The sequence below is a fragment of the Diceros bicornis genome, unplaced genomic scaffold (assembly GCF_020826845.1).
Source record: "Diceros bicornis minor isolate mBicDic1 unplaced genomic scaffold, mDicBic1.mat.cur scaffold_73_ctg1, whole genome shotgun sequence".
Classification (NCBI taxonomy): Eukaryota; Metazoa; Chordata; class Mammalia; order Perissodactyla; family Rhinocerotidae; genus Diceros; species Diceros bicornis.
The window spans coordinates 2,350,247-2,373,884 of record NW_026691615.1 but is presented as its reverse complement, the minus strand read 5'-3'; the positions used below and the strand labels follow the sequence as shown (position 1 = coordinate 2,373,884).

At 59.5% G+C, this 23,638-nt stretch overlaps 3 protein-coding genes across 8 annotated transcripts in view; 2 read left to right on the top strand and 1 right to left on the bottom strand.

Annotated features, from left to right (window-relative positions):
• The first annotated feature begins 1,050 nt into the window (after window positions 1–1,050).
• VMAC (vimentin type intermediate filament associated coiled-coil protein) lies at window positions 1,051–4,424 on the top strand. The gene is made up of 2 exons (XM_058537931.1): window positions 1,051–1,241; window positions 2,423–4,424. Exons 1-2 carry the CDS (start codon window positions 1,051–1,053, stop codon window positions 2,739–2,741), a joined length of 510 nt encoding a protein of 169 aa, XP_058393914.1. The 3' UTR covers window positions 2,742–4,424.
• A 570-nt stretch (window positions 4,425–4,994) lies between these two features.
• On the top strand, window positions 4,995–7,152 carry CAPS (calcyphosine). Its single transcript, XM_058537930.1, has 5 exons — window positions 4,995–5,680; window positions 5,759–5,862; window positions 5,937–6,114; window positions 6,302–6,508; window positions 6,576–7,152. Exons 2-5 carry the CDS (start codon window positions 5,780–5,782, stop codon window positions 6,675–6,677), a joined length of 570 nt encoding a protein of 189 aa, XP_058393913.1. The 5' UTR covers window positions 4,995–5,680; window positions 5,759–5,779; the 3' UTR covers window positions 6,678–7,152.
• Window positions 7,153–7,986: 834 nt separating this feature from the next.
• Window positions 7,987–23,638, bottom strand: part of RANBP3 (RAN binding protein 3) — a 51,934-nt gene continuing 36,282 nt past the window's right edge. For 3 of the 6 annotated variants that reach the window (XM_058537909.1, XM_058537911.1, XM_058537913.1), the window contains 12 exons: window positions 20,992–21,057; window positions 19,928–20,020; window positions 18,831–18,949; window positions 17,460–17,579; window positions 15,240–15,343; window positions 14,752–14,830; window positions 13,484–13,586; window positions 12,805–12,929; window positions 11,103–11,223; window positions 9,290–9,432; window positions 8,728–8,911; window positions 7,987–8,583 (listed from right to left, as the gene is read on the bottom strand). In XM_058537909.1, the coding sequence (XP_058393892.1) occupies window positions 8,540–8,583; window positions 8,728–8,911; window positions 9,290–9,432; window positions 11,103–11,223; window positions 12,805–12,929; window positions 13,484–13,586; window positions 14,752–14,830; window positions 15,240–15,343; window positions 17,460–17,579; window positions 18,831–18,949; window positions 19,928–20,020; window positions 20,992–21,057 (1,301 nt within the window). In that variant the 3' untranslated portion in view covers window positions 7,987–8,539. The remainder of the gene's footprint in view (window positions 8,584–8,727; window positions 8,912–9,289; window positions 9,433–11,102; window positions 11,224–12,804; window positions 12,930–13,483; window positions 13,587–14,751; window positions 14,831–15,239; window positions 15,344–17,459; window positions 17,580–18,830; window positions 18,950–19,927; window positions 20,021–20,991; window positions 21,058–23,638) is intronic. The other 3 variants (XM_058537910.1, XM_058537912.1, XM_058537914.1) reach the window with 1 other exon arrangement.

Below are 23,638 nucleotides of genomic sequence, written 5' to 3'. Positions count from 1 at the left end.
CCAAGGGCAGCCGCCGCTCTCTCTCGCGAGACTTCCTGGGCGGCGCGCGCAGCCTGCCTTGCAGATGGGCCGGCAACAAGCGCGCAACTTTATTGAGCGCCGCGGGCATAGACACAGGTCGCGCGCACGCGCTGAGGTCCGGACAGAAGTAAAGGAAGAGAGCGTGCACCCCGGGCCGGTTTCTGGAAGGGGAAACTGAGGCCGACTGAGATCAGTGAAGCCAGATCTCGCTAGTTCCTGCTCAGGAGGACCTAGGTAAGGAAGGATTTGACTCCTGGAGGTGGGGCCTAATCTAGGGGCGGGACTATAACAGGTACTAGGCCTATCTCCATGCGCAGACGAGGGCGCAGGGCGGGACTCCACTTGATAGGAGGAAGACGTAATTATGGGGCGGGACATGGCGGGGATGTGGCCATTCCCAGGGCCAGGATCTGTATGGGGGAGTTGTCACGCCCTGTGGCCCCTCCCCAAGACGGAGTCTGAACCGCGTGCGACTATTTGGGGGTGTGGCCAGGATCGGGGGCGGGGCTGAACGAGAAAGTGACCAATCCTAGTGCCAGGATCTTCGCGGGACTTGGCCTGTGCCCAACTTGCTGCTTGTCTAAGACTTGCGCCGGAGGAAGTAAGCGCTAGACTTGGGGGCGTGGCCAGAACCGGAGGCGTAACCTGAAGGGGAGTTGACCAATCGGAGCCCTAAGGGGCAGGGACGTGGCCAATCATGTGGATCTGAGAGAAGCGCAGCCGGTTTCTAGGGGCGTGGTCAGGCTTGTTGAGCCGCGGGATCTGGACCAATCCTGGTGTTGGCTTCTGGGTAGGGCGGGGCCTATCTCGAAGGAGTGGCCAATCCCGTGGCCAGAGCGTGACGGGGCTCGCCGCGGGAGGGCACGGCCAACATGGGGGCGTGACCTGTCGAGACCTTGGCCAATCTTGGAGTTCGGCCGGGTTCAGGGGCGGAGTTTCGAGGCGCCGGAGCCAGTGAGGGTGTTTGGGTTTGAGGAGGGCGTGGCCTAGTCCTGGGGGCGTGGCCGGGCCTGAACCGGGGCCGGGGCCATGTCGGCGCCGCCGCCCCTGCAGATCCGCGAGGCGAACGCACACCTGGCGGCCGTGCACAGGCGCGCGGCCGAGCTGGAGGCGCGGCTGGACGCGGCGGAGCGCACGGTGCGCGCCCAGGCCGAGCGCCTGGCTCGCCACGACCAGCAGCTGCGCGCCGCCCTGGACGAGCTGGGCCGCGCCAAGGACCGGTGAGGCCCGGGGCGGGCCAGGTGGACTTTCTGGAGGAGGTGGGAGGAGGCGGAGTGGACACTGGAAAGAGAGGACCGGCAGGGGGAACGGTGTGCATTCACGTGGAGGCTGGATTACTGGTGGGATTGAAAAATAACCACCAAAACACTTAACTAGTCATCAGTATGTAAAGTTGAGAGAAGTCACACAAGTATGGATTTCTAACTTAAAACCGGGCCCGTTTTCCCACAAGGCAAAATTGGCTGGTACTGAGTGGTGCAGGGACCACCGGTCGCCTGCTGTAGGTATTGGGAGCCATGGCACGTTCTTGAGGAGCAGAGGATGGGACCGTATCAGCGGTTTTGAAGAGTCCGTCTAGCAGCTGAGGATTGCAAGGGATGAGACGAGCGCCCAGGGAGGAGGGAGGTGCTGGGGCCCAGGTGGGGAACAATTGGATCTGGTTGGATTAATTCGTTCATCTTTACTGAACACCTACCGTGCCAGGCACCGTGCTGGGTACCAGGGCACATGGTAAGACCCCGCAGCCCTGCCCTTAAGCAGACATCACTGGGCAGTTACAACACGGGGTGATGGGGTTGTGGTGGAGGGGCACACAGGCTCTGAGGGGGCCAGGGGGAAGGCTTCCTGGAGGAGGAGCCATCTAAGCTGAACAAGAAGTAGGAAAAGATGTGGGGGCAAAGGGAACTGCGGGGAGAGTGAGGGGAAACAGTGAGGGGCGTGTTCGTCTGCTCAGGCTGCCGTTACAGATACTGCAGACTGGGGGCTCAAACCACAGACACTAATTTCTCCCTTCTGGAGGCAGGAAGTCCGAGATCAAGGTGCCCACGGATTCAGTCCCTGGTGAGGGCCCTCTTCCTGGCTGCCTTCCTGCTGTGTCCTTACATGGCAGGGAGAGCAAGCGAGCTCTCTGGTGCCTCTTCTTACGAGGGCACTAATTCCACGAGGGCCCACCCTCACGACCTCATCTAACTTTACTCACCTCCAAAACCATCACACTGCGGGGTAGGGATTTAACGTATGAATCTTGGGGACACACGAATATTCAGCCCATAACAAGGGGGCCTGGAGGCAGTGGTGAGGAGCGTGGCCTTTGTCCTGATGGCGATGGGGAGCCTCGGGAGGGGGGAGCAGCGAGGGGAACCCCTGGTTCCCATAACCCCGCGTCTTGCCTTCCCGCCAGCGAGATTGCCGCTCTCCAGGAGCAGCTGCTCACCTCCGAGGCCGCCGTCCACAGCCTGCAGGCTGCCGTGCGCCAGAGGGACGAGCTCATCGGGCAGCTACGACCCCGGGCCAAGCTGCTGCAGGACATCTGTCGCCAGCGGCCACCCCTGGCCGGGCTGCTGGCCGCCCTGGCTGAGGCCGAGCGCCTGGGGCCCCTGCCAGCCAGCGACCCTGGCCACCTGCCCCCTGGCGGGCCTAGTCCACCCCTTGCCAACAGCACTGGGGAGGAAGGGGACGGGGACCCCCTGCAGCCTGCAGTGTTTGGGACAACAGTGTGAGCCCTGGGGCAGGGATTCCAGGATGGAGACAGAGGGCCCCCCATGGGGACTTTTCCCACTGCTGTGGGTGTCCTCGGGGGTCACCAATATCCTAGAGGGGACCCCGTGGCAGAGCCAGGACCCAAGCATCAAAACCTGCCAAGAAGTCATAGGTTTCAAACGGGTGGCCTGCAAGCCACATGCAGATGTTAGCCCAGATGTTTTTTTTTTTTTTTAAACCCTAAGCTTTGAGTCAATCACCCTTGTTGAAAAACTGGCAGCGCTTACACCAAAATCTGGATTTCTGGCTTCAGACTTGGCCATGCCAGCCTGGATCTGAGCCCAGGGTAGCCACTTTAGCCAGAGTGTGCGTTTCAATTGGCCCCCTCATCTCTCTCAGGGCCAGATGTCTGGCCCCCGAAGCATCTGAGTTTGAGATCTCTTTCTCTAGTGGAGGCAGATGGTATCAAGTTCCATGTCATTTGAATTTTTCTCTGTTTCCCCCCCCCCCCGCCCTGATTCTTGTTCCTCCAGGAGCATCCCCCATCCTGGGGCAAAAGCTTTTCTTACTCTTCATCCCACACCAGAATTGGGAGCCTCAAGCTTTGTGCCGTTTTGCACTAGTTATATGAAGACAAATTTTTAATCCTAGATATTTTTTTCCTAACTCTGTCCTTCCCTCAACATTTAACCCAGAAGGAAGAGTGCGTGAGTCAGACATGCTGAGATGCTGGCAGCCAGGCTGTGCTGCCCAGGAAAACACAGGCATCCCTTAATCTTTTCTGATAGCGTCCTGCCTCAGGGCCTTTGCACTGGCTGTTCCCGCTGCCTTGAGTGGTCTTTCCCCACACGTCACACGACTGGTTCTTGTCACTCAGGTCTTTGCTCAAATGTCACCTCCTCAGAGAGGCCTTCCCTGACCACCTTATCTGAAGTAATTCCTCTCCCTGCCCTCTCGCCATTATCCCATTTAATTTTCTTGATGGAATGTCTTACCATCAGGCTCTGAGCTCCATGAGGGCACGTATTTGTTCTGTCTGTCACCAGTGCCTGGCACACCCTGGGACCCCAGTAGGAAGAGGATGGGTTTGTGGGCCCTGAAGGGGGCCGGGGGTCCCCAGTGTGACTGATAAGGCCCCCGCACCCCCGACTGGTCCAGCTTTTGTAACAGTAGCTGGCTCCTTTTGATACGCCCTAGAGAATCTATTTTTTCACTCTTATTTCTACGCTGCCCTTCTTGGCCCGAGACACTCAGGGTGCCTGCTTTTTATCAAACCAGGGAACCCTGTGCCCTTCTCTGCCCAGCCCAAGTGCCCAGCCTGGTACCGTGGCAGCCGCGTCCGGGCCTCCTCACTCAGGGAATTGTCATGCCAGGAACCGCCGAGGGGCAGGGCCCGTCGGCCCGGAAAGGTCGGGGTCCACCCCAGCCCTCAGGATGGCGCCGCCTGCCTGCCTGGTGTCTGACAGTCACCCCTCAGTGTGGTAACAATGGCCCCGTTTTCTCCTCTGGATGAATAAGGGGGGCTGTTTGGACGAGGGGAAGGCAGGCTGCAGCCTGTGTGAGCTCAAGAATAAACCGGATGATTTCTCGGCCTCGGTCCTCCCTCCTTTCTTCCTGGGGTGGGGGCTGGAGAGGCGGCCCCTGCGCTCTTCCTGGTCCCAGGGGTGGGGGTCCTGCTGGGCGAGGAGACACGAGGAGGTCAGGAGGCCAAAGGTCAGGAGGCCCTGGCCGCGACCAATTTTTGGAGGCGTTCTTGTTGAAATTCTCCTTCTCTTAAAGGCAAGGAGATGCCAACACAGAGCTACAACAATCGTGCTGTATTTTACATTTTTCCATACAAAAAAACTTTGACGCTTGTAACACTCATAAAAAAACACAATGGGGTATTTCTCTGCCTACGCGGAGAATTTTGGACTGCAGCAAGCTGTCAGAAATTTTTGCAGCAGAATAATGTCACTGCGGTTTCTCACAAAACTGTCACGTCAGCTGTGGCTTGAATCACGGCGCCGGGTCGCCTGTCATCCATGGATCGGTTTTCTGGCTGCAGCAGCAGCTCGGGCAACACCATCGTGCTGTGTGTGAATCCAAGGTGGGAAGAGCCTCTGACGGTCTCCGGGCCTGTGCACGTGTGGGTCCCCAAGCGTCCTGGGAGATCCGAGGTTATTTTCCATGCCGCCTGGGGGTGCAGCGCTCTCGTTGGCAGAGCCGTCCACAGCCTCAATCGGAGGCCTCCTGTGCCGGCGGCCTGGCTCCTCTGGGATGATGTCGGGGTCAGGGCTGCTTCCATGGTGGGTCTTGCAGCCCCCTGGCTCACCACCTTGTCATGAGCGAGCCCCCCAACTGATGTCTGAGAACCGAAAACTAGCCACCAAAGGAGCCGTATCGACAAAAGACCGCGACTGGCCCCTAAGGAACTACCAGGAACCGTTTTGTCCAACTGAACGTGGGAACGTCTGTAGGACTCGGCTGCCCTGGCTCAGCCAGGACGGGTCTGAGGACCTCCTGCAGCTCTGGCTGCTGCCCTATGGAAAGCCCAGAGAGGGGAGGGGACCTGCCCCAGGTCACACAGGAACTGGGCCTTGAGCCTCCCCGGCCACGGCCTTGCCTCCCTCCACCCGGGACACTGCGGTCCCTGTAGGGCAGTGGCCCGCCCCTCCTCCTTGCGCTCAGAAAGGGACCTCCTCGCCCTCCTCCCACCCCTGGGCTGGGCCTGGGCGACAGTGAGCAGGACAGCAGGTGGGCGGCGGTGCCAGTGACGGATCTGTCCTGTCCCTCTGCCCTGCCGCTGGCCCCACAGGGCTGTGCCTAGGGCCGCAAGGCCCCGGCACGGTGAGGGTTACAGCCGGGGCCCCTCCCAGTCTCCAGAGCCACTGTCCCCTAGCAACAGTGCTGCCAGGCAGGACGCGCCAACGCTGGGCACAGCGGCCGTGTGAAGGGCTCCAGGACTGACGAAGGCCAGGTGAGTGAGCAGAGGGCACGCGGCCTGTACCCTGGCCGGCTGAGCGGAAGCCCCCTTGACCTCTGTCCCATCCTGCAGCCCAGAGAGCCCCGACCCGGCATGGACGCTGTGGACGCCACCGTGGAGAAGCTCCGAGCGCAGTGTCTGTCCCGAGGGGCCTCGGGCATCCAGGGCCTGGCCAGGTGAGCTGTCCGCTCACGCCTTCCCGCCCCCCAGCCCCAAGGATCACTCTCCAACCGCGCCCCCTGCCCCCCAGGTTTTTCCGCCGCCTGGACCGGGACGGGAGCCGAGCCCTGGATGCGGGGGAGCTCCGGCGGGGCCTGGCCGAGCTGGGGCTGGCGCTGGACAAGGCCGAGGCGGAGGCCGTGTGCCGGCGCTGGGACCGCGACGGCAGCGGGTCGCTGGACCTGGAGGAGTTCCTGCGGGCGCTGCGGGTGAGGCCGCTGTCAGGGGGTCGAGCTCTCCGTGGGCTTATCCGTCTCAGCGCTGAGACACCGGACACCCGGGGACTCATCACTAAGAGGAGCGCTAAGAGGCACCTGCTGGGGACCCCCTAGCTCTGCACTTGACGCCCGGAGGGGTTGGAGCACCCCCAGTCACCACTTCCCCTCCCCTCCCCAGCCCCCCATGTCCCAGGCCCGTGAGGCGGTCATCGCGGCCGCGTTTGCCAAGCTGGACCGCAGCGGGGACGGCGTGGTGACGGTGGACGACCTCCGGGGGGCGTACAGCGGCCGCGCCCACCCCAAGGTGCGGAGCGGGGAGTGGACCGAGGAGGACGTGCTCCGCCGCTTCCTGGACAACTTCGACTCCTCCGAGAAGGACGGGCAGGTGGGCGCCCCCAGCCCCCGTCCCCCTGCCCCGGCCTCGGTCCTCACTTACAGCCCGTCCGCCCCAGGTCACGCTGGCCGAGTTCCGCGACTACTACAGCGGCGTGAGCGCCTCCGTGGACACCGACGAGGAGTTCGTGGCCATGATGACCAGCGCCTGGCGGCTGTGAGCAGCCCACTCGCTCAGCTGGCACCAGCGTTGTGTAGGACCCCCACCCGACACCCCTGAGCCAGGGACCCCTCACCTGGGATTCGAGCTAGGCAGCCCCCGGGGTGGGGCTGGAGGGGAGTGTGGGAGGACGGAGGCCGCAGAACCGGCTGGACCAGGTGTCAGGACCCTGCTGGCCACCAGGTGTTAGTGAGACAAAGGTTCCAAGGATGGGTCCCTGGCTCAGGACCCCAGGGAGAAAGGCCCTGCCCGCCCCCCACGCTGAGCTGACCCCAGGCCTCCCAAAGCCGCTGCAGATGCCCCACCCCCTGCCCCTCCCTCGTGTGTCCCCGGGGAAGCCCGGCGGCCCGAGTTGGGCAACAAAGAGCTGTGTGTGAAGCGAGGCATAGTCTGGTCACCTGCCCAGCGTGGAGTGTGGGGTGGGGCCAGGCTGCTGGAGGAACCTCACCCTGGGAGGTAGAGGCCGCTCCTGGCAGGCCGGCAGGCTTCCTGAGGCCCCTGGGGCACGCAGGAGGCCAGGGGTTTAGTTAAAAGTTTTAATGTAGTTCCCAAATACATTTCATATGACAATCTTACATAAATGTTCCAAAACACATGGGCGTTGTCTGGTTTCACTTGTCACTAGTTGGCTAAGGCTTAAAGCAGAGGAGTGTGACCAGGTCTGCCGGGAGGGCCTCTGGTGTCTTCCCGAGGCTCAGGCTCAGGCTGCACGTGGCCAGCCAGGCCCGGGGTGGGCGGCACAGCTGCGGAGGCCAGGCCTTCTCCTCACCCCGAGGGCGGGGCTGGCACTTCCCTCTGAAAGCCCTCGCAGCCCTGGGCACAGGGACCTTCTGTGTGGCCTCCCCAGGCAGGCGGCACCCAGCTGGCGTGTGGCCACGCTCCACGGTGGGGGTGGGCAGGGCGCCTGCTCCTGTGGGTGCTGCGAGCATGAAGGATGGCCTCCTCGAAGGCCCTGCTAGGGTCCCCTCTGCCTCTCAGAAGCCCCTGATGGTCTTGGGGGCAGTGACGTCCAGGGCTGGGAAGGAACGACCGACAGCAGGAAGCAGGTTTACGCCTGGGCACCACGCAGTGGGTGACCCACGTGATGGGGCCCTTTCAGCTCCCGAGACCCTTTCCTAGATCAGCTCTCTCCAGGCCTGGGGCCCAACCCCCTGACACCCCGACACAGTCTGGAGGAACCCCAGGTGAGGGACGAATGGGGTCTGCCCCACTGAGTAGCCCACTGAGCACCCCCAGCTCCCCTGTGAGGCCCCAGCCCAGAGGCCAGGACCACAGGGAGGAGGAGAATGCGCTCGTGACGGAGCTGCGCCTGCTAAATGCACAGGAGCATCTTAATCTAAGAAACCAAAAACAAAGCCTTGGGGGGAATAAAAAGATCTGAAAACATACACCCCAAATCAGAACGGGGGAAACGAAGATAAAGTGAGTAGTTAACAGGACGTCCAGCAGGCCCAGTGTTGACGCTTGTGTGGACAGACCCGGCAGCCCGGGCAGGCGGCGGGGACCCCCGGGGTGGGCGGCAGTGGGGAGAGGCCGGCGACACGAGGAGGGTGGGGTGAAGAAACAAGGCGTCCCAGTCCCAGTGAAGCCGTGACAAGTCTTAATGTGCCATCTCAATTCAAAGGAGGGGAGGGAAGAAATGTTCTCTTTTGTTTGCTCATCAATATGATGAGGTCTCGTGTCCCAAACCACGTTCAGGCAGTTCCCGAGGCTGCTTCTGAACGGGACGCGCGGATCCAGACTGTGGCCAACCCAGCGGGGAGTGTGGTTCCCGGGCCCCGCGCCGCGACGCTGCTGGCGGGAAGGGCGGGCGGGCGGACAGACGGACAAAGCAGCAGGCTCGCGGGTGGCCGGCTCCCGGCGCTATGTGCTCCCGGCCGTCTGCCCGTCCCCTTCGTCACCAGTGCCTGTGGGGAGCAGCGGCCTTGCGGTCAGGTCCCCACCCCGCACGGAGCCCCCTCCCCCGGGGCCAGGCCCCCCCGACAGCAGGTGGGAAGGGATCTGGGACACCACTCCCTCGTGCCCTCCAGGGCAGGGACCGCCTGGCTCACCGCTTCCGGTGGCTCCCGACGGAGCCAGGACGTCATCGTCGTCGCTGTCGTCCTCGTTGGACGGGGCGGCCCCGGGCTCCGGGGCGGGCGTTTTGGCCTCCTGCTCCTGCTCCGCGCGGCTGCGCAAAGCCAGGATGCGGTGGTGCAGGGCCGCGTACAGCTGCCCGGTGTCCTTGGAGCTGGCCTAGGGGCAGAGGGAAGCGCCAGGTTACGAGGCCTCGTGCAGAGATCGCCGCCTGGGCAGCGCGGCCGCTGCCCTCCTCGTGACGGGACGCCACGACCCCCAGGCCGGGACTGGGGAGGAGCCGGACCCACTCTGGAAGCTTCCATGGCCCCGAGGCCTGTCCTCCCCGGGGGCTCACCCAGCCTGCAGCGGCCAGCACTTGGGGCTGCGGTGCACTCCCGCCTCTCCTGCCCGTCCACCCCGGGCTGCTCGTCTTGGGGACCAGCCCAGGGGAGGCCTCCCCCTCCCCCCGGCCCAGCCCTCCGTGCAGCCTGGCGGGGCCCCGACCGGGTGCGCTGAGGAGCTCCCTGCCCCCACCCGTCCCCAGAGGCCGCTGACCGAGATCAGGAAGACCTTGACGCCCTGGTCCTCGGCGTCCGTGGCCGTGATGCGGACGCCCTTCTCACTGGCCTTGTCCATCTGCATCTGGGCCCACAGCTTGGTGTTGAGGATGAGCCGCAGGCTGCCCTGGGTCCGCATCACTGCAACCAACACGGCCACTCAGCCCCGCGCCCGCCCGCCCCGGCTGGCCGTGGGAACAGACGCACCCTGGGAGGAACGCGAACCCACGGGGCAAACTCCTACTCGCCTCCCCAGGTCCCTGCGAGCCGCCCACCCAGCTGCCGAGCCACAGCCCCTCACATGCTGGGGGCCGCCCCGGCACCACCCGGCTCCTCCAGCCCACAAAGACCGAGGCCACTGGTGGGGTCAGAGGCCATGTCGAGCCCGTAGAGGGTTTTGCACTATGCCTGCCCCGTGTGTCAGAGCCCACCCAGCCCGCCCGTGCCCCTACCCCGTGGACCTGGCGACCCCTGGCCTTCCTGCCAGCCCAGCTGTCCCCGCTGGAACAGGCCTGGAGATGGTTAGACGTTGTCACCCCAACCTGGGGCCCCAGACGGCACACGGGACAGGGAGCAGCTCAGGCCAGCTCGGGGAGGCCTGTGGGGTCTGGGCCCCAACCGACCGGATCTCCCCATGTCCACTCCCGGAGCCCTCTGAGCCCGGCCTGCGACAGGATCAAAGGCCGTGTGGGGCGAGCGGAAAGCACGCCTGGGGTGGGTCTCAATGAGGGGTGAGGACACAGCCGCGACCAGGCCGGCATGGGCAGGGGGCTGAGAAAGGGGCCGTGAGCTGTGGGGGCTCCAAGCACTGCGCTCTCTCCGTCCAGAGACGCAGACATTCCCACAAGGAAAAATAAAAAAGAGATGGAGGGGACGTCCATGGGGAGAGACAACAGGGCCCGGACGGGAGGGCCATCTGCATCTCTGTGCCAATCTTGGGACCATTCTGAGCCCAGGTGTGTGAAAACACTGCCGAAATGATGAGACATGAGCTTCGACCGGGCCAGGAATCAAGGCTTCTGTAAGGCCCAGAGGACGACTTTAATTTGGGAAGATTCAAAGAAAAAAAAAAAGATGAGCACACACTTCACATGTACCCACACGTACATGCTAACTGTCTTTAAATACGTATATATGCATGTGTACACACACACACACACACACATACACACACCCATTTTTGTAACAAGCATACTTCTTATGTAGAGACTCACGTATAGATGGTCCTGGAGCATCACTTACATTAGTCAAAACAATCAGGAACAACCTCATTGCCCATCAGTAGGGAAACGGTTATGTGCATTCATTGTCAAAAAATATTAACGTACAAGTTTTCCCCAAAACAGCCGTATTTTTAAGGAAAACTTAATGACGAACATGCTCACAAAAGCTCAAGAGAAAAGAGCAGAAATCAAAATCGCCCCATTTCCTTAAAAAAGAACCACAACAGAGGAATGGGCCATCAAAATGTTATCAGCAAGAGATTTCTCTTTATAGAGATTACAGTTGATGTCTGATTTTTTCTTTTTCCTTTCTACCGTAAAACAACTGGCACTTTTACTCTCAGAAAGTAAGTTTAAGAACTCCAAGTACTTTTACCCACTCTCACACTCAGGAAGAGGAGAGTCAGGGAAGGGCTGGCAGACGGAGCCTCGGGGGCGGGCGGGGCCACAGGCCACGGGGGTGGGTGCCGGGTTCCCCTGTGGACCCACTTCCGGCTCCCTGGGTACAGGGGCTGAGTTGGACCTCGCCCCTCACTGCCCTGGAACCTCGCACCCCCAGGCCCTCTCCACGGGCCTGCCGCGGCTCACCTAGTCGCGACTGTAACGTCCCGTCGTCGGTGGAGGCCATGTCGTTGAGTCTGAGCAGCCCCCGGCCCCTCTCCACCCATGACTGCGAGGTCTTGTCAAAGACGAACAGCTTACACTGGATCTGGAACACAGGCGGCCTCTGGGTGAGCGGGGACCCCGGTCACTGTCGACAGACCCCCAGGAGCCTCCACCTATCCTGAGGGAACTAGGCGGGTCAGCAAACTACGGCCTGGGGGCCACGTCGGGCCCTCAGCCAGTTTTCTGTCCCGCCTCGAGCTAGAATGGGTTTTACATTTTTACAGGAGTATTAAAAAATCATTAAGGAAATGCAATCAAAACCACAATGAGATACCACTTCACACCCGCTAGGATGGCTAGACCCAAAAAGACAGATCGTCACAGGCATCGGGGAGGCTGTGGAGAAACTAGAAGCTTCTCCCATTGCTGGTGGGAATGTAAAATGGTGCAGCCGCTGTGGAAAACTGCTCCTCGAAATGTAAATATGGAGTTATATGGCCCAGAAATTCCACTCCTACCTAGATGTCTACCCAAGAGAAACGAAACATGTGTTCACACAAAAACTTGTACATGAACGCTCACAGCGGCGCGATTCACAATAGCTCAAAAGCGGAAAGAACACAACTGTCCATCCACACGCTGGAATACGAGGCAGCCATGAAAAGGAGAGAAGCCCTGACACATGCTACACTGTGGATGGACCTTGAACACATGACGCTCAGTGAGAGAACCAGACACAGAAGGACACACGGTGTGTGATGCTACTTATATGAAATGTCCAGAACAGGCAGATCCAGAGAGACAGAAAATGAGTTAGCGGTCGCCAGGGGCTGGGGAGGAGAAAGGGCGAGTCACTGCTGACGGGCACAAAGTTTCTTTTTGAGGGACAAAAATGTTCTAAATTAGACAGTAGTGATGGTTGCACAACTCTGTGAATATACTAAAAGCTACTGAACTGTATGTTACAAAAGTGTGAATTTTGTAGTATGTGCATTACATCTCAATAAAGCTGTTAAACACATGAAAAAAAGACTATGCAACAGAGACCATACGTGGCCCTGTACAGACACAGTCTGCAGATCTCCATGAGTCAGTATCTCTTAACATGGACAGCTTAAACACCAAGCGTGACTGGAGAAAAGAAGTACCACTAAAAACCCCACATTAAAAACTCCCCAGGACTCCATCCACGTGGTTTACACACAGACACACACGCACGTGCGCGCACGTGTGAAAGCCTGAAGAGCAGATGTCCGAGGCCCGCGACACTTGACATGCTGCCCCAGGAGGAGAGGAAGACGGGGACAGCAGAAGCGTGGGACAAGGTGTGTGCTGCATCTGTGATTTTTCCCCTAATAAAACAACACAAGGTGCGAGTGTGACAAATCATCACAGCTGTTAATTCTGGGTGGGAAGGGAGGGCTTTGTTACAACAGTCTGTAACTCCCTGAACTATCGGTAACGTCTCAGAACAGACCGTTTTGCTCTAAAACAGAGCAATACAAGAAGTCCCTCAGCACTCGCTAAGCTCTCAAAACCCCACCCACAAGGCCCCAGAGGATGGGCCCTGGCCGCGGTCTGAGCGCCTGGAGGGTGCGGGTCAAGCCTTGGGGCTGCCCCCGCTGTACAGAGGAGCTGGGGGCTCCTGGTGGCCCTCGCCTCCCCTGGCGGCTGGGAGCCTCACCTGTAACACGTTGCTCTCCGCCTCCTCCCCGGTGATGACTTCCACCTTCTCCAACAAACACTTGCGCGCCGTCGCCTTGGTGTAGGCGGCCGCCGACTCAGCCAGGGACTCTGAAATGTGATTAGCTGAACAACATTGACTATTTATCTGGTGAGGGGAGAGCGTGTGCCTTCCCAGGAGACAAAAGGGCTGGCTCTGGCCTCCAGGGTGCCAGCTCCCCCTGGCAGGCCATGCCTGGGACCTGGTGCAGACCATGGACATACAGCAGGGGACGCGGCTTCGGAACCTGCAGGGAGAACCCCTGGGAGCCAGGAGTGGCTCCGGACCCCCGTTTTCCCATTGGGTAGAGGACAGAAGGACAGAGACTTCCGAGAGGGCACTCAGAGAAACGTCCCTCTGCAGCCTCAGGGCGTGACGGAGGCAGCTGACACCGCCTCCACAGCCCCAGCCCCGAGTCACCACGCAGCGCCACGGGGCTTGCTGTTTTAAGATGAACACATTCCCTTGCTGCCCACTGGAAACCAGCCCTCGGCATTTAGACTCTCGAGGCGGCTGGTTCATGCGTGGTGATCGCTGCTGTGCGGGGTTGGCCCCCACATCCCTCCTGGGCAGGGGAGTGGATGGACAGTGTCTCCGTCCCTCGGGACCCCTCCCACGAGGCAGCAGGCCTGCGGCGTACCTTTCTCAGGGGTGGCCTCCTGGGACGAGGACTCGGACCCGGACTCGGCAGCCGAGTTTTCCCTGGTGGCATCTGAAGTGACCTCATTTAGTTTGGGTGGGCTCTGCAGGGAATGAAGGCACACGGGGAGGGGGCGTGTTGGGTGGTCCTGGCGGGCCCATCGCTGCCGGACAGAAAGCCCCTCCACCCGGATGCAAGGCAGCTCTCGGCACGCCCCGTAGACAGAGGGCTTCCTTCTGCCGCCGGCTTCTCCTCCACAGCCTTGGGGACCCACCCAGTCCTGGCAGACATGACCGCACGGCCCTTCCCCATGGGTGGGTCCCCGTCTCCACACAACGACCCTCAAGCACCGTTCGGCGGTAAAACCTAACACAGAAGTGCCCTCGCGACACAGGCAGCTCTGTTACAGGGGGACTGCCCTTGGAGCCCCGAAATGGGCCCTCGTGGCCTCGCCGGGAGGTGCGTGCCACCAGCTGGCAGTCACCCCGGGCCGCACTGCTCATCGTGGTTGTGAGGAAGCTCTGTGACTGTTTCATGTGACAGAGAAGGACAGTACTGACACTCGAGAGGAGCAGCAGGAGGCTCCCGGATGTAACAGAAACTGGGACAAAGATGCAAATAATTCACTGGCCCCAACCGCTCCGGAGCCACAGCCACAATGGGCACAGCGGGCTCTCTGTGTTCCACTGGGAAAGGAAAGGAACAAAAGGAAGGAAGCAGCTAAACAATTCTAGAACCCTCTCCCAGGCTGGCCAGGCTCTCTGGGACTGGAGACAGCCCGAGGGCACCCACGTGCCTTGGCCACAGTGTGTGTCAGGAGTGCAGGGGCCACGGGGCCACTGTGGGGGTCCCTCCCAGGCCACACCTGTCCCCCCCGTGCTGCAGCCTCTCGGCTGGCTCCAGAGGTGGCTCAGGGGGGTCCCAGCACACGTGGCTAAGGACTCTGGCCTGATGGCTGTCACTGCAGCTGGCCCTGGCCAGGAGGAAGCGTGGCCTGGGATCGAGGGGAGCCCGTCTTAGGGTGAGGAAGGGCAGGATGCATGAACTCCAGCTCCTGCAGAGCCTCCCAGGGCCGCCGGCGTCGAGAGCCCTGCCCCTGGCTTCATGCTGAGTCCCAGCTGCTCTTCTCTGTCTTACTTGCCACGGAAAGCATCCCAATTTTACAGGAGATAATGTGGCAGCCCCACCACACGCGTCCCTTTGACTTGCAGGAAACTCTAAAAGCCTTCTGGCCGCCGGGAGGAACAGTCCCCAGCGGGTCCACTCACCAGCACGCGCTCGCTCATGTTCTGGCCAAACACGAATTTGTTGCTGGCGGCGTCGGCACTATTGGTCGAATTCTCTAAACTGAAGAGAGAATGCGCTGTGAGTGTGGGGTCAGCACCTGGCGGGTCACAGGAGGCAGCCGAGTGCCACTGACCAACTGGGTTCTGCTCTGGGCACAAGGTCCGGGTGACAGAGGCCACTCTGAGGGCCGGGCCGGACAACCCTCCAGAACTCGGGTCCTGCCTCAGGGGTCTGTTGAAGCCCACCATCCCGCCCCGGCCCCTCCACAGCTGTGCCCAGAATGGGAAAGAAGGGAGAGGCTGAGGGGCAGCCGGGGTTCCGGTGGCACCTGCCCCCTGCCCTCCCTCCTCTCCCCCGAGGAAGGACGTGGCTGGCTCCTGGTCCAAGCGCTGCCTCCTCTCTGGGGCCGAGTTGGGGACGATGGAGGACCGTGGGCCCCTGGGAGGCTGGGCAGGCCCAACACACACACCTGGAGCTGATATACTGAAGGAAATAGTTGGTCGCGGTTGGCGTTTCTGAGCTGGGGTGGCCGGCATTCTCCACGTCGGCTGCTTCAGTGTTCTCGTTTATTAACTGGGAAACAGAGAGGGACGCTTTCTGCTCAGAGAACAGCACGTTCTGGACTCTGCTGCCCAGCCTGTCTGCACACCCCTACACCGCACGCACAGCTCCGATGTGCAAATTCGATCATTTGTGCGTGTGCACGCGTGTATATTGGCGGGTGGTGCTGTAACCAGTCACGGCTTTTTGCTTTTAGCATTACGATACAAAAACAGTTCAAAGGCATTAGGAAGCCTTTTCTACTTTGTTTAAAAAAAAAAAACACACTCAAGTCGGCGTCTTGTTGGCGTTTTCAGCAATGCTTCTGTCCTGAGATCACAGAAGGTGTACAAACCCGGTATTTTAAGGGGCTCATTACAAACATGGTAAACGCATCGTTTCCTGAGGGCTTCTTTTACACCCACTGCCGTGCCAGCCCCGTCACACATATTACCTACAGTAATGCTCCCGGGCCCCTGAGCAGGGGTACTGTGCACCTTGTTCTATGCTCGAGGAACCACGCACAGCCTGAAGTTGCCTGCCCTCCACGGAGAAGCGGGACGAGACCGAGCCCTCAGAGACCGCGTGACCGTGGGCCTCCGGAAGACACCGTACCCCCAGTTTCAAGGCGGCCGTTCCCCTAAGCTGCAGGAACAGACTCAACCTGACGGCCCAGGCCGGGACCCGCCCCCAGCACAGGGGGGTCTCAAGGCCCTCCCTTCTCTTGCTTCCTCCTCCCTGGAGGGAGCAGCCCCCAAGGGGCTCATTATTCTGGCTTCAAGTTGTGCAACATCAACACCTACTTTTCGTCTCTTGGGGCATCAGTGCCTCTACCGGACAGTGAGCACCAAAGGAGAACGCAGACGGCGCGACCCAGTGGTGTCCCCCGGCCCGAGATCTCTGCTTCTCTCTTTCAGGGTCTCTCGCCCTCAGCACCTCTGATGTTCGGGGTGGGGTCATTCTCGGGGGGACCGTCCTGGGCACTGTAGGGCCCTGAGCAGCATCCCTGGCCCCACCCACTCAACGTCAGCAGCACCTACCCCCCCGGTTGTGACAGCCACAAACGTCCCCAGAGACAGCCACGGAGCCCACCTCTCAGGCTTCTCAAGGAGCCCCTGGTCAGACGAGCTGCTGGCGATGGCACAGAAGGACATCTGTCCCCGTGGCTGGGAAAGGCGGTGCTGCCCAACTCTGGTCTTCCCGGAGAGCCAGCGCACGGGGTCCAGAGCAGAGATCCCCTGCCACTGCCCAGATGCTCCCTGCCTCTGATGCAAAGTCCCCAGACTAGACCACCACACTGTCGGGGGGGGCAGGGCTAGCCAGGAGGTGACAGATACTGCTGCCTCCAGTGGGAGAGAAAACAGTATCTTTTCACCTGCCCTACTTTTTTTTTTTTTTAATTTTATTTATTTATTTTTTTCCCCAAAGCCCCAGTAGATGGTTGTATGTCATAGCTGCACATCCTTCTAGTTGCTGCATGTGGGACGCGGCCTCAGCATGGCCAGAGAAGCGGTGCGTCAGTGCACGCCCGGGATCCGAACCCGGGCCGCCAGCAGCGGAGCGCGTGCACTTAACCGCTAAGCCACGGGGCCAGCCCCGCCTGCCCTACTTTTGAAAAATAAGGTGATGGTTCTCAATTTCCGGTGATTTGGTTCCCGGGGAACGCTCAGCACTATTTGGGGACATTGTTGGTTGTCACAACTAGGGGCAGTGCTCCTGGCATCTAGAGGGTAGGGGCCAAGGAAGCTGCTCAACACCCCGCAGTGCCCAGGACGGGCCTCCAACTAGGAATGACCGGTCTAAATGCTGCTAGTGTGGAGACAGAGAAACTCTGACGTAAGGAACAAAAATCTCTCCAGCGACATCAAAAGCACTGGATCGAGCCATCGTCTGCTTTCTCCTTTGCTACATCAGTTCTCAGGGATAAGCACGCGGGGCCCCCTGCTCCCGGGAGAACGAGGGAGCCCGCCATCAGGAGCCGGGCAGCGGGGTGTGGCAGGCATGCAGAACGAGGCCCTGCCAGACGCGCCCCCGTCACCGGCCACCCCACACCGCAGTGTTTTGTCTCTGCCCAGCCCGCCTTAACCTGGGGGGCATACAAGGAGCAGTGTGCGAGCTCAGCAGCCCGCCCGGCGCTCCGCTCACGCACCTTAACTCTGTCCCTCAAGTTCTGCCCGAACACAAACGCCTGCTGTGCAACCTGCTCCTTCTGCTCACAGCTGTCCTCCTCAGAAGGGTTGCTAGGCTCACCTCTCGGGGGCTCTTTCTCCTAAAAACAAACAAGACGACGACCACTGAAAAGAAGTGACGTCTTAGCCCAGATACGATCTTGCTGATACGCGAGATGAGCCGTCTCACGCTATTTCACTCGCTCAACGTGTCCCCTCCGGCGCGGGTCCCTGGGCCGAGGGACACCTGAGAGAGGACCAGGCAGACCCCCGGCACGGGACGGGGGGCGCTCTCAGCGGCAGGAGCCGCCCAGGCGCGGCCTGTACACGCATCGCCAGGGACACCAGAGGAGGCCGGGCGGGCTGGGTCACTGCTGCTCTCCCTCTGGCTCAAAGCTGTACCGCTGACCGAGTGCCCCGGGGACCCCAGCTATCAAGGTTTCTAAGAGGCAGTACGCTGTGGAAATAATTCCTCTTCCCAAGTCTGCTAACTGTGGGTTGAAGGGGGGGCCTCGGGGATATTTTAAAATTCAACTCTAGACGACCATTTTCCCCACTGCAGCCTGAACATCTCCTGGGGGTGCGTGGGGCAGGGGGAAGGGAGAGAACCTCAGGCAGCGACTTTCTGGCTGAAATGGATGGGGTGGAAATAAACACACAGATGCAGTCTGGCTTTCTACAGCGAAGCCTTGGCACGTTACTGCAACTCGGATTTCAAACGTGTCTCTGCCAACCGCAGAAGCACGCTCTTCATTAAATGCCCGTTATTGTCTAGCTGCCATGCAACACCGCTGGGAAACATATGCTTCTGGCCTATATAATCCCACAACCCTAAAGGATTTTTTTTTTTTTTTTTTTTTTTGAAAACAAACGATTTCTGAGCTGACTCCGCAGGCCAACTTCAACTAGAACGGGCACTCACTAGAATGAGTCCCCGAGGAGCTGTTCAGGTGTGGAAACAGGGAAAATGTAAAACATTTACTCCATGGAAAGTGGTGCAAGACCCTCATTATGAAAGCCATTCCTCTGGGCTGAGCGGCCCGCCAGAGCTCAGTGGTGAGTGAGCCCAATGGTAGGCACACGAGCCCAGGACATGTGGAATTAAGATCCAGCGCCCCATGGCAGGGCTCTGCCCGTGGCACCTTCCCCTCGGAACCATGGAGACAGACCACCCTTGGCATTTAACAATGTGGCACGTTGGCTGTGGTTACACCCGGGTACGCTGAGCAAACCCAGAAAGCCTGGTAACAGGCCAACACTGACACCGTGCGGGGCGGGTGACAGTCCCCGCGGCCAGCGAGGCCCTGAGGAGTCTCACACATGGGCCCCCTGCCTCAGCGTAGATGACGAACCTCGAGTGCTCGCGCCTCGTCAGAGGGACTCCTCCGGGCGGGGTTGTCGGGCAGCGTCGATGTCGCGGCCCCCGGGCAGTCTGCTGGGATGCTGACGCCGTTGGTGCCGCTGCTGGGGACTGCAGGCGGAAAAGGACGGCGGGAGATCGAGGGAGCTCAGTGCTGGACCCCCCGGCACCCCCTCTACCATTCGGACCAACAGGAGAATTTCTCCTTTCTAAAGAAAAGGAGCATCACGACTGAAAGTCACAAATCCTGAGATTAAAAAAACCAAAAACCAAAACTAAAACCTCACAGAAGAATGTCTTATTGCTTATTCCACAAAAAAACTGCAGAATTTTCTGTATATTTAGAAGCAATACCACCGAGGGGGAAAACATAGCAAATACATTGTGGGAACAATTATGAGTTTTATAGAACTAGCTTCACTAATAAAGTTGTTATGCATTTTTCCTTTAAATAGTTGAGATTACATGACACGCACAACTTTAAATCTGGCTTTGTTTAGCATTAGATCCAATTTCCCACGTAATTAAAAACTCTTCAGAAATATTAACTATTTCTTCCATGTGGGATGTTGTGTTGCTTCCGATGCGGAGTTCTTGAATTGTAGGGAAAGACCAAGAGGAAGACAAGAAAAGCTCATCGGTATCAAGAAAAGGAAGGATTAACGGGCAACCCTTCCCTGTGTGGTCAGAATGCAAATACGGTGTAGGACTTAGGTCACAAGGAGGGCAAATGAGATGAAAATGCAGACTGACTAGAATCACCCTCCGAGTCTCTTAGGCACGCAGGGACAAGTCTGAGATGCTCAGGCAGCGGGCCGGCGTGCACAAAGCCAGAGCGTGCAGAGAGCACGTTTTCACCAACAGTCACGCATGGCCTCGGCGCCACAGGGAGGCAGTGGACTCCCCGCTCTGTCCTCCCGGGCTCACCAGGGGTAAAAAGGACTGTTTGCCCAGCGCTCTCTCTATTTCTGAGTGCATTCAGCAGATATAGCCAAAGTCACCTGTGTCAAGACACGGCTGTCGCAGGCGAGACTTGAGACACGCTCTACCCTGCCGTGTGAGCCTGGGCGCCAGGGCGGCGTCTCTTACCGGTCTGTGACAGTGCCTTTGGCTGCGGGGCTTGTAACACCGCCGGGCGAAGCACGCTTCGCTGCTGTTCCTTGGGCTTCTGGCTTGGCAGACCTGGGAACAGACGTCGGCTTGCCCGGGCCCTGAGACCATGTGGGCGGAAACGAAACCCCCCACTCCTCGCCCCCAGCTCTCAGGCGCTTCACAGAAAACTCAACCCCAGCAACCTATCTGACTTCCCTCATAGGCTAGACTTCGCGGGGAAGCATGTTTTTTTGTAAAAACCCAAGATACTTTCTTTACAGCTAGACATGCAGATTCTGGCTGTCGTTATTTTTACACGTGATGAAGTGAAATTCCCAGTAACTGATCGCGTCTGGGAATTCATCCCCTGAGCACAGTCATGCTGCGAGGGAAGCAAGGCAGAGCTCTTCTCAAGTGCTGGGCTCGAGGGTCCAGCGCAGACGGTGAGGGGAAGCAGTGAAGCCACAGGCGACCCCTCCAGAGTTTAGGACTCTGATCGGGGTCACATTAAGGCCACCTTTGCACCTGCTTTTCCAAATGCCACAGTGAGAAAATCCCTCTGGCAAACACAAATTGGGAGCACGACAGGATGCTTCCGGCCCTGCACAGGCTTCCCCGTTGGACCTGACGGGTCGGGCCGGCGCCATCGCTGGGCCCTGTCACTAGCTGCGTGCCCCTGGATCGCGGCCACCCCGCTAATCAGGGTTAACGCTGTGGCACGCTGGGGCCGGAATGCTCTGGAGGGATAGCCTGAACCCACTGAGCTATGGCTGGGCACAGAGCCCAGACGTCCCCCATCAAGCCAAGCCTGCTCCCTGGCTGCCGCCCCCTCTCCTCCTCTAGGTGGAGGGCTCAAGGGGAGAACCTCCCTGGTCTGACGAGCTCCTTAAAGTGGCTTTCCAGTGCTCCTGTGTCAGGTGACTGAGGCTCCCCGAAAGCAGGCGGAGCCCGGAGCACACTGGTGGGGCTGCCTTAGGTGGCTGTGCAAGACGGCGCTGCCCAGAGGCCTGGAAGGGTGTGAGGAAGCCACTCCACCCTCTCCCTCAAAGGCGGGCACCTACCTGCGCTGGGGGCCTGGCCATGGATCAGCGTTGGCGGCTTCAACCGGAACCCACTGCTCTTTTCCTCTACAAGCACAAAACAGGAAGACAAAAAGCAGGCCTGTGTGGGGTGGGGCAGTGAAGCTGCGTGGGAGGGAGCGGGGGGCAGGAGAGGACTGTGGTCTGAGCCTCGGTGGTGTGGGCCTGGAGAACCAGGAATACGTTTCTAAGTTAAAACACGAACGCAGAAGCCCCGTCCAACCACTAAGGCTGTGAGGAAGCCTGGGCGCGGATGAGGCAGGGGCCTGCGGGAAGTGCTGGTTCTGGGGCCAAGTGCTAACGATAGAAGACCAGAGGGCGTCGAAGGTGTGAGACAGAAGCGAGGGGACCACTTCACCCAGGAGCCCTTCCAGCTGGAAGGTCAGTACCGGGCTGGTCAACCATGGACCACGTCCCCGTGGCCTGCCGGGAGCCGAGAGGCCTGGACGCCGTGCTGCGCTCGCAGGCCCTGGAGGATGGCAGGGAGCGACAGGATGAAGGTCCCTGGGCCCCATCTCCCTTTCCTAGAGGACCTGTCTTGTCAGAGGATGCGTCTGTATCAGGAAAAGCCTCTGCACTACCAGCAGACGTCTGGGAACGAGACCTGTTTTCTGTGGTGGAAGATCAAGGGGGGCAGACAGCGGGCCTGCTCTCTCCAGACGCGCCCGGAGAGCCTCCCTCCTGGCCTCCTGGGAGCACTGAAAGCTGAGGAGGAGGAGGCAGGGCCATCTATCCTGGCCACTGCCAGGAGGCTGGGTCTCCCCCAGGACACGAGTCTGTCACAGAGCTGACAGAGACAGGGGCTCCGGGGATGGCTCAGAAGTTGGTTTTGGCTGGTCCACACAGATCCCTTAATCCGTGCACCTTGGTGACTGTGCCCATCTCAGAGGCGGCAGGGGACAGTCTCATGCAGTCTGGGACGGGATCAGCATAAAAAGCCCTGTGACTCCGACAGGCCAGGTCTGTCCCCAGGGAGGCACAGGGACAGCTGCAGCTTGGGCCCCCAGAGGCAGCCTCCCTTGTGCAGAAAGGTCCTGCCCTATCGGAAACAACCCTTGTCAGGTCGCGGGGAACAAGATCAATACACCAAAATCAGTTGTGTTTCCATACACTAGCAACAAACAATCCGAAAACGAAGCTAAGGGAACAATTCCATTTACAACTGTACCAAAGAGAATAAAATACTTGGCAATAAATTTAACAACTGAAAACTACAAAACATTGCTGGAAGAAAATAAAGTCTTAAATAAATGGAAAGACAGCTCAAAAGGTCACATGGGGTGTGATTCCAGTTATATAAAGCGTCCAGAATGGGCAAATCCACGGAGACAGGAAGTGGGTTCATGGTTGCCAGGGGCTGGGAGAGACCGAATTGGGAGTGACTGCTCAAGGGCACAGGGTTTCTTTTCGGGGTGATGAAAATGTCCTAAAATTAATTTTGGTGACGGCTGCACAACTCTGAGGGTATACTAAAAACCAACCGATTGTACCCAAACACCACAAACCCCTTGTCAGACCAAACTGGCAAGTATGAACAAAATCAAGTCTGAATTCCGGATGAAACAGGAGGGCCCTCTTCCTGCTGTCTACACGCTGCTGAGACAACTGCTCTCCGCGAGCAGAAACGGGCCGACAAAAACTCTCACTGCTGGTCGGAGAGGAGGGGCTGGCGCCTCTCCCCTGGGAGAGGGGTCATGAACCACCCTCAGGAGACTCAGCCGCCACAGGAGGCGGGGCAAGATGTGCTGCCAGATGTTCCCTCTTAGAAGAGAAATACTGAATTACATTTCTAAAGCTCTGGATTAGTCAGAAGATGATTGGCAACTTAGAAACATTATAAAAAACTGGGATGAAATCCACAATTTAGATAACTTAAAAGCCTTCAGAGCTGGCTTTGCGATGCTCGCGTTGTGCCTGCAGACTGACTCCCCCGCTCTGCCCTGTGCAGAGCCGGTGCTAACAGTCACTTGGCCCCAGGGCCGGTCTAGGCTGACCAGTCGGGGGGCAGGTCGGAGAATCGCTCCCACTGACCTCCCACCAGCACTGTGGGCCCACCTCGCAGATGCACAGGAAATCCACGCTGAACGCTGCCGTGAATGGACGGACAGACAGACAGAGGCGGGCCACACTTCCAAAGGGGACTCGGGACAGAGGGGCCCAGGGCAGCCGGGAGTGTGCTTACAGGGCAGTCAGACCCTGCAGGCCCTGTCGCAGGCCCATCTTCACTAAATAATCGAGGTCTCTTCTCACGGCCTCCAGAAACTCAGTGCTCCTGCAACACTGCCAGGGCACAACAAAGAGGCGCTGCCTGGTAGCCAGGCCCCCCGCCACACGCCAGGGCCACGGGGGGTACAGGCATGCCCCCGTGAGCTCGCGGGGGTAAGAGGTGGCTCCCTGTGCCTCAGAGAGACCCCGAATGATGTGTGAGGGAAGTGATGCTTGCCCCCGGGGGAACTCCGGATGTAACCAAGAAAATACATTGGATTCTAACCCGATGGGTACCAGAGCTTAAAAGAACCCAAGAGAAGGCAGCCTGGCGGGGCTGAGGCCTGTGCAAGGATGGGGCTGTTGCTGGGTGGGAGGGCGCTCGGCCACGTACAGGGGTACGGAGCATTGAGCACGCACATGG